This window comes from Rhinolophus ferrumequinum, chromosome 19, assembly GCF_004115265.2.
Source record: "Rhinolophus ferrumequinum isolate MPI-CBG mRhiFer1 chromosome 19, mRhiFer1_v1.p, whole genome shotgun sequence".
In the NCBI taxonomy this organism is placed as follows: domain Eukaryota; kingdom Metazoa; phylum Chordata; class Mammalia; order Chiroptera; family Rhinolophidae; genus Rhinolophus; species Rhinolophus ferrumequinum.
Genome location: NC_046302.1, coordinates 22,263,219 through 22,273,348, shown reverse-complemented (window position 1 = coordinate 22,273,348; position 10,130 = coordinate 22,263,219). Strand labels below are relative to the sequence as shown.

General features: G+C 40.6%; 1 protein-coding gene across 4 annotated transcripts in view; it reads right to left on the bottom strand.

Annotated features, from left to right (window-relative positions):
- Positions 1-5,979: 5,979 nt before the first annotated feature.
- TAF4B (TATA-box binding protein associated factor 4b) overlaps positions 5,980-10,130 on the bottom strand; it is a 108,745-nt gene continuing 104,594 nt past the window's right edge. For 3 of the 4 annotated variants that reach the window (XM_033135579.1, XM_033135581.1, XM_033135582.1), the window contains one exon: positions 6,065-7,802. In XM_033135579.1, the coding sequence (XP_032991470.1) occupies positions 7,635-7,802 (168 nt within the window). In that variant the 3' untranslated portion in view covers positions 6,065-7,634. Of the gene's footprint in view, positions 7,803-10,130 lie in introns of all 4 variants that reach the window. The other variant, XM_033135580.1, reaches the window with a different exon arrangement.

The following is a 10,130-nucleotide window of genomic DNA, read 5'->3' as shown; positions in this document are numbered from 1 at the left end:
GGCGGCCCAAGCAAATGCCTGATGTCCCAAGTGCAGGCTCGACCACAGGGGACGCCTGATTGGCTTGTTGGCTGATTCAAACTTCTGTCCCCGTGGGCTCTACTTTCTGCTTTGCCATCAACCATTTTTGGACATTATTTTCCTCACCTGTCAAAAGAGGTGTCTGTTTCAGGCTCTCTAAAATTCCTTTGAGTAATTCATATGTATAATTCCACCACCTCAAAAGCTCCGTAAAAGGGATATTCTGTAGCTAAATATTGAATGAGCAGTGACCTACAAAACCTAAGAAAACTATACCCAATTTATGAATCAAATGCAAAATTAATCAGGGAAATCTCTCCAGATTGTAATGACACATTTTTTTCAGGATTATATCAATGTGACATACATGGGTCATTCATACAGTGGAACTAAAATGCTGTAGTTACTATTATTGCTATCTGTGCTACTACTACAATTACTTTTATTATTATGGCATCTGCTTAAAAACTTCTGTAGGTCAAAAACATTCTGATGTGAATCAAAAGGGAAATTTCAAATATAAAAGATGTGGAAGAATCTGCTTAGAAATGGGACAGACTTCAATAATCTCTAAGAGAGGAAGACCAGATAGAGTGAACTGCCAAGTATTGGCCCTCTCACTGAAAGAATGGTGCTGCTTCTCTTTGGAAGACAGACAATCCTTCTAACTTCTAACTTCTCTAACCCTCTATGGTACTAACCCCTTTGAATGCAGTTAATGTATGTAGCCAGCTAATTCGTGCATTACTTTACTAAGTTTAGGCCTAGTTCTTCAATTTATCTGGCTCAGAGATGGACTCGGCGGTGCCAGGTTGCATAAGAAAATATATTTTTATATTACGCGGTCCTAGAAAATTGTGCATAATTAAATGCATTCTAGTGCTGTGCCCTTAGGCAAACTACCCCATTTCTCTGGGCTTTAGCTTCTCGTTCTGCAATCTGATTAGATGGCCAAGGTTCAGTACAGCTTTGAAATTCCTAAGCCTGGCTCTGATCTGACCCACAGGGGTAGGTGGTTTTAAGCAAATCCAATATACAGAAATGTCCAGATTTACTACAAATCAATGAGAGTGTTGGTAGAGCAGTGTTTGTCAAATTTATCACACCCACAAATTCCCTGGGAACCTTGTTAAAATACAGATTCTCACTGAGCAGCTCTCGGGGGGGCAGGGCTGAGGTTCTGCATCTAACACGCTCCTTGTGAGACCCACACTGCTCGTCCACGGACCACACTTGGAGTGGCAAGGGTGTATCACGCTTGCCATGTTAAAGCCTCCCTCTAAACAACACGGCCAAGGGAGCTTCCTTGCACGTGACCTGTCTTGCTTTATACTTGTGACATTGTCGTGCTGGTCCCAGCTGTCTGCACCGAGGACCAGCATCTAAGTCCAGTGCAGCCATCTGCAGGTTGGCCAGCCACCTGAGATCCAAAAGGAAGAGCGTTTAATATACCCAACCACTTCCTCTTAGGAGGTTTGAATGTCACACACACAGCATTGTGCCCAGATGCAAAAATGTGAGGAGGAAGCACTAAATTGAGAACAAAAGCGGTAGCAGAAGACTTCGTAGGAAAAGCACAGAGCAGTGAGGCACTGTCACATCAGAAGCACTAGAGTTGACAGAAAGGGATTGTGACCTTGAGGGGACAAGAGATGGGGCTGCTGGAGTTTGCGCTGGATGGTGAATGCCTTTCTCATTCTCCCAGAATACAGAATACAACGCCTGGCTCAGGGGTTGTATTCTGACTTTCCCTGGAAGGCCTCATTAAACCCCATGAATGCAGACACCTTGAGCACTCTTTGTATCTTTTCATCTAGAGGTGATTCTTCCCTTTGAGGCACTCCTTTACTTCCACTAGGACTTTACTATAGTAAACACCCCCGAGGCATTTTAAATGTAATATAGTTTATGTCCAAGTTTCTCACACAGATAGTAAGGTACCACCTCAGATCGTCTTGCCCGAGCCAGGTGACCAATCCCCCTAAAGAGCAATGGCAGAAGAGGGGAGAGGATGGTGTAGCAGTGTGCTTGGGCTACCATATCAAAGTACCACAAACTGGGGGGCTTAAACAACGGACATTTATTTTCTCATGACTTTGGGGCCTAGAATCTAAGACCAAGGTGTCAGCAGGGTTGGGTTTCTGAGGCGTGTCTCATTGGCTTGTAGGTGGCTTTTGGCTGTGTCCCCACACGGTCTTCCCTCTGTACCCATGTGTGTCCTAGTCTCTTCCTGTAAGGACACAGTCACACTGGATTACGGCTGCCCTAATGACCTCATTTTAACTTACGTACCTCTTTAAAGACCCCATCTCTAAATACAGTCACGTTCCGAGGTACTGGGGGTTAGGACATCAACGTAGGAATCTGGGGAGTGGGGGACGCAATTTAGCTCATAACAATTGGGGCTCTTCCAAGCCGTTGTCATGCTCTTCTGTGAAATGTCTGGTTAACCATGTGCTAGGTGGTGCCTGTAACTCAGCAAGTTCTCCAGAGGCGCTCATGCAAGCTTTGTGAACTCGGCAATAGCGCTATCAGCTCGATGTAGTCCCAGCCGGCTGCAGGGTGGTAACACCGCTAATGAACAGACTGATGTTGGAGGGCAGCAACAGGCCGCGTGGTTTTACAGCTGGGCCTGTCGTGTTCAACACATTGCTGGACACGCTGAATGAACACAGAAGGTATGCTTATGACATCTGTGGGTGACACAAGGCTGAGAGGGATAAGGAGTTGCGTAGTTGATTTAGCCACTTGGACCCAAATGTTCTCAACAAGTGACAGAATCAACATTTACATGATCATGACTTGGGGCGGCCGGTTAACACAGTTGGTTAGAGCGCGGTGCTCTTAACAACAAGGTTGCCGGTTCGATCCCCACATGCGCCACTGTGAGCTGCACGCTCCACAACTAGATGGAAACAACTACTTGACTTGGAGCTGATGGATGGGTCCTGGAGAAACACACTTAAATAAATAAAAGTTAAAAAAAAAAAAGATCATGACTGGCTAGAACAACAGGCCCAAACCAACCAAACGAAGCGTAGCAGAACAGAGCAGAGCAGTAGTATTCTCTCTTTAGGTTGACAAGGCAACTGATCAGTGAGAAGTGCTTCTCAAACTCGAGTGAGCACAGAAGTCACCTGGGAATCTTGCTCAAATGCAGGTTCTGACTTAGTAGGTCTCGAGTGGGGCTGGAGATCCTTTGTTTCCAACAAGTTCCTACGTGAAGATGATGCTGCTGGTCCTCTGGCTACTCTCTGGTATCGAGTGAAAACGTCCTGGGGTGATTGGTTAACCACAAGTTCACACTACCGCAATCTGACCTTGCATACTCGATAACAATATGAAATTCGGACCTAAGCAGTCATGGGTCCACTATCCTCCCTACCTCCAGCCCCATCTGCTGGGTTGCATTTAGCATACGGAACCACGTTTTAATGTGGCCTTTAGCATAGCAAAATATGACCAAGAGGACAATTAAAATACTGAGACCTGGATTCTACATCGTTAGAAATGAAAGAACTGGGACTCTTCAGCCTATAGAGGGGGATACTAAGTGTAGGAAAAGAAATGGATAGCTATCCTTAGATATTTAAGCTGCTATCACATGGGACAGATCAGTTCTGAAGCATTAAAAAACCAACAAAAACAAAGCACAATACAACAAACCCCCAAATCAGTGTAGGGATCTAGAGAGCAGGCTCTGGGGTTGGAGACACCTAGGATGAAATCTCAACTCCATTACTTCCTCTAGTGACTTCCACTAAATTGCCAAATCTCTTCACACACCAGTGTCCTTATCAGTAAGACAGAAATAACAATAGCAATAACTATCTGTATTAGCTAATTTAGTCATATTACACATTATAAAACATATATACAGTTATCATATATACATTATATATACTTAACTGCTATAACAGATATATTGTGTTAGTGGTTTACACTTTAGATGTTTATTTCTCACTTGTATCCAAAATAAGTGTTTTTGATTAGCAGGAACTTTTGTTGCCACAACTGTGACCAAGGCTCCTTCGATTTGGCGACTCTGGCCTCTTCATCAGGAGCCTTCTGAGGTCTCTGTGAAGAGGAAAAGAGAACATGAGATCATACACAGCAAGTTGTCATGAGCCAGCTCTGAAATGTCACACATCACTTCTGCCTACATGTCACCGGCCAGACCTCAGGCACTTGGCCACATTTAACTACAGGGAGGCTCAGAAACGTGGTCCAGCTGCAAGTGCAGGAGGCAGAGGCAAGACAGGGCAACACTGCCTCAGTATCGCCTACAATAAGAGAACTCTGGAAGATGTCAATCGGGCATTCTATTTTAAAGAAGAGTTGCCATTAAAATTGCTCTCATCATGGTTTACCAACAAAGTTTGGTTTATCAAAAATCTTAAAATGAGTTTCTTAGGAGCATTTTATTCCCACAAATATTCAATGTGTAAGGTCTACATAAGTTCTAAACCTAATACTGTTATATATCTGTTCCTCTCACCTAACCCTGCCAGTGTTCCAGTACATGGCGGTGAACACTTTACTTTTCTTGCTTTCACAGCACAGGTCTCTCAATATTCCTCCACCCCCAAAAGTACGGCAAAAATGTTTTGCTGAGGACCAATTTCCAACTGGTGGAACAACTTCAGTGAAAAAGCAAATGCACCAAAATAATACAAATGCAATCTGAAATGCATACAAAAATACTAAGAGGTGGTTAAAAAGTCAGAGAAAAAGATTGATACCAGATGTAAATCATGCCTACATGTAAAAAAATAAAAGTCATTTCAGTTCAGCAAGGCACAGGAAACTATCTGGAAATAATGCTATGCTAAAAACAACAAAATAGGAACTGGCTACCAGGTCATGTATAAACACGCCATTTTATACCTTTATCTCCTGCAGAATCAGTGAGTCTTCTTGAAGTCAAAGTTTTATAAACACGTAGTTTGGTTCATCGTACAACTAGGAATAAAGTCCACCTTAATCAGCCTGAGATCTTGGTTCCATACTGTTCTACAGAATATGCCTTAAGATCGCTTGCGTTCTTTGCTTGCAACCATGACATAACTAGTATAAATGGTCTTAGTTCTAAACAAAGTTTTGCCAAAATTCTAATGTGGTTTATAAGAAATACAGGTTTTAAGAAGTACAGGCTTTAATGTCAAACTTGGCTTCTTTTTAAGAGAAGAATCTTAAAGCTGTTCAGGGGAATCATTTAAAAAGTCAGACATAATAAAAGCAAAATGGATGAAATGGGTGAATTTTATATGTAAAATATACCTCAATAAAGTTGCTTAAAAAATTAGATGGAGTGGAGAATTTCTGGTATGTTCCCCTTTTACTATTGATCACCCAGGATAACTATTGAAGGCAGAGGATCACAAACCTCAATGCTTAAAGGGATAAGTCAAGGGAAGGTAGATGTATGCCCCATATCTAAACTGGACAGCCATTGGTTGGTTCCAAGGGATTGCTATACAAAAGAGTATATGTAGTGATTCCGGATCTTGTACTTTTTCGAAAGAAGTGGAAATTTAGATTTTTGTGAATTGAAAAATTGGCAACACCGTGTGAGTCACAGAGAATGCATTTGCAAATTGAGCGGAAGAATACCTTGGATATACTGTATTTGTTCTTTTGTGTGTAAGATATGCTTCAAGACACAAAGTTTTCAAATGTATATTAAAAATAAACTTTGAAAAAGAACACCTTAGTAAGAAAACCTTGTAGGGCCACGAAAAGCTTTTGTAATGAATGTGCTAAGCTTTCTTTGAGAATCAAATAGCATGCAAATTTACAACTACTTCAAAGAAAGTGATATAGTAAAATCTGGATCTGAAGTGAGGTTCTGGAACCCCAAAGCTGCCACTCCCAAATAATCAGACACAAGAAAGTTCCACTACCCAGCCCCCCCGCTTCTCAGCTGGTTTTCAAAGTCAGAGAGCGAAGAAAGTTATTCTTATAATAAAATAATTATTTTAATGAAGTATTTTAAATCATTTTAAACACCTGATCAATAAGATTATACACAAATATGGGAGTATGCTGTACTTTACAAAAAATAAAGCTAAGCATTTAAATATACAAAAGCAACTTTAGGTATAGATCTCTTCGTAAAGTACTCTTTTAACACATACATAATTTATAGCATTTTACATAATAACTTGCTGAAACAAAAATGTGGCCAATTTAAAACTTACTAGAGTATAGAATGTGGCCATAACAGTCCCAACGGGAAGAACAGGATGAAGAGTAACATACTTGAGGTGTTTTTTTCCCCCCTGAATTCTTTTTCTAAGAAGCACAGCTTTCCAATTTTTTAAAACCTTCTTGGAGGATTTATTCTGTATGTGATTGTAACTACGGCTATTATTTGTCACCAGCTACATGCCACACAGGTGGAATTTAAAAAAAAAGTTTGGTTTGCAAAATATCAGCTTCCTTCTCAGATGAATATATATAACATGCTTCTCATAATATATTTAGAGACAAGATCTCCAAGAGTGAGATGCTGACATTACTTTTGAGTATAGAATCCTTTTGGAGTCCTTATTTTTAAAATCATCACTTAGGATTTTTTTAAACGCAACAAGATGTTTAAAACTTAGGGTAACTAAAAGATTTTACAAAACTGTCCTTGTGTTTTAAAACAATACAAAAAAACAAAAACAAAAAATAACTTTGTTCTGAAATACTGTAATTTGAAAATGTTTGATAACATTTTCCTTTTTGGTTGGGCTGTGATTTTTTTGTCAACAAAACATGTACAGTTGCTTTGGAGTTCCGATTCCACCACTGCCTCCCTTAGGCATACACAGCGCATTTCCTGTTTTATGATTCCATTTTCATTTTCCCCTCATCAGTTTGAACACAATGTCCCATCACTCCTTCCAATAATTTCCACCTTTTTCATTTTTCAATGAGGTATATTAGCAGCTTCAATTTTAAGGTCTCTCTGACAAGGATGTCCCCTCACTTGGTATCAAAAGCAGCATATGGTGGTGATATGAACCAGAGAATAGCAATCTCAGGCACAAAGTATCCCCATTTGTCTCAGTTTTGACAATACTGGGACTCGGCCGACCAAAGTTACCACAGGCCTTACTCTGTGGCTTGTCACCTTCAACTACAGAAGGTGACTGTCATAATTCACTAAGCAACTTGATTCCAGCCCAGAAAACCTAACACTTTGAGATAGGTTCAGTACACGATGAAATACAATTTCTTTGGTAAGCAGTGACCCTCTCTTTCCCCTACATCTCAATGCAGGCTGCATTAGGGAAAGACACTTCACCTGTTAACAGTGTGGCAAATGAAGCAGGCAGTAACAAACAGGGCCTTAACTTGCTGTGATTAAGCGCACAGGTAGGCAGATGCCTACTTCTGTGTAAACTGTATTTCATAACCAATTTTCAGAAGGCAAAGCCGAATTCTGGTCATTAAGAACCCCATGGGATGTATAAGTAAGATTTAATAACAGTATATAACTGTAAACAATGGTCTTCCCTAGCAATAATTATTTTCCAGAAACTGAAATTGCAGGACAGTGCAACAATACTCTTTATGTCTTCTTTGGCAGTAAACAGCAAGGATCTGGATGGAAAGTGGAGTGGTCACTTCAGAAGGGCAAGGTACAGGGCTCGAGAATACTTCATGTCCCTTTCCTGTTCCATACAGAATATCAAGTCCCTGAGGCAGATTCTCGTGATTCTTGGACGAAGCAACTGCTTGGTGGCTGTCAGGCTGGATGTTCCAGAAGCAAGAAGGTTGTCTTTTAAGCCCTAAACAGAATAAAGGGAGAAATAAGTTTCAAATAAGCAATCATTCATAAAGGGAAACCTGTCAATTCAGCATGTAAGAGCTCACTAGCCTCTGGCCACTGAGTGAGGTGCAGGAGAGAACACCATGCTGGGGGCTTAACCCTATCCTCCAGGAGCCTGGTCTCTTGGGGGGGGGGCACCCAGCTGCCACCACACCTAGTTCGTGACCTCATTCATTCTTTCTGTCCCACCGGGGCCGTGGCCATAGCCTCTTAACTGATTTCCCCACTTCCAGGCTCTACTTCACTTTTTTCTTTGCTGCACATTGCAGATCAGGCTTTCTTCTTTAAAGGTCTTAGACAAAACTTTGGGAATAACACATATGGTCGTCATTTTGATTGTGGTGATGATTTCACAGGTGTATGTATACGATAAAGTATGTAAAAACCTATCAGATTATACACTTTAAATGTGTGCAGTCTTTTTTGTGTCAATTATAAAAATAAAAGCCTTACATGGTTCAGATCCTATCACTTCATGGTTCAAAAATCTTCAATGGCTCCCCATTGTCCAGAGTAGCTACTCGAGCACTTGTTAAGCACTTTCTACACATTATATCTTCTTCTACACATATCCTCTTTCATACAAAATTGCAGCAAGTTATATGGGTGCTGCCCCATTTATCAAATGAGGAAAACTGAGTTTAGAGAGGTTAAGCAACCTATTTGAGGTCACACAGAAAAACTGATCTTGGACTCAACTTCTAATTTGATCTAAAGAGAGTACTCTTTGTCACTGTGCTGTATTATTCATCAAATCAGGTACAAACTCATCACTGGCTTCCCTCCAGCCTTATTTACCATTGCTCCTTTACAAAGCATCTTTACTCTAGCCAATAGGCAAAGATCAGCAAAAGGCCATCCCAGGTCAACCTACTCATCTTTTTAAGACCCATTTCCAATGGGTCTACTCACCCTCACTGTGCCAAGTGCCTTATATATGGCTACCACCACCACCCCAAACCCACTAGATCATAAGCTTTCTGAGGATGGGGACGATCATTTCTATGCCCTCTAGGACTAAGTAGAATACACAGACCAATGTAGATTACCAGCAATATTTTTTGAATTGAATATACTGGTTTAAAACACTATGGTCAAAATAAGTCAACTTAATTCCATGCACATTCACAGAATGACTGGGAGGCATTGTATCTGATGGTCAAATAAAATTTCCTTAAAAGATACTATTCAGTTCTGGTGGGATATGATAGCACAATCGCATGTCTACACTCATTAGGTTAAACCTGTACAAAAGTAGCTATGGAACAAATTTTTGAAAACCACATTTAAAAAAAGGGCAAAACGATTACCATCGGCTGCACGACTGCCTGCTGCTTATCATGGAGCCCATGCACACACAGTACAGAGGCAGGCTCTCATTATTTCTGCAGGGTGCTTGGTAATGAACGCAATTTGTACCAATACAAGTGTCAGCCTCTGTAACTTCGGCTAAGCGTGCCAGTCAAGCGCCAGCGTCTCACCCTTCCCTGCCAATATCACCACTTAGAGGTGGTGTAACTCAGATGGAATCTTAACTATTGTCAACGATCACCATCAACAGATTTTCATACGATTTTTGCAGAAAGGGACCAACACCTCAGCTTTAGAAACTGGATAAAAAAGTATGTATTAGAAAGTTAGCAAAATGTGTCATGGGCAGGGAGTGGCAATTTTGTTTGTATACTGGAGTTAAATGCAGAGGCACTTTTCTTAGCCAAAAATCGGATGTATTATGCTAAAGAGGAATCTATATATGTTTATAAATGTTTCCTACCAAGAGTTTGCCTAACATCAGTTGTTTATAGTGTGTTCTATGGATTTTGAAATTAAATAGATGGATACACTATGTCTTGGCAATTCCACTTCTAAATAAACGCCTGTTATTCCACTTCTAAATAAACGCCTGTTTATTGTTCTAAATAAACCTGTATGAGAATGTTCTGCAGTACTATTTGTAACAGCCCTAAACTAGAAACAATCCAAATGCCCAAAGAGTAGAATAAACTGTGGAATATTTATACAAATGGAATATTACACAGCAATAATAAGCTGAGTAACATGGATGAATATCACACAAATTTTAAATGAAAGGATACAGACACAACGGAATACATACAGTTTTATTCCAGTTTTATAAAGTTCAAAAACAGGCAAAGCAACAGAAGTCGGGATAATGATTCCCCTTGAGGGAGAGGACCAGTAGCCAGAAGGGGATAGGAAAGGCTTTCTTGATTGAAGTACTGTCTGCACTGGTGTGTTTGCACTGTGAAAATTCAGTGAACTTATG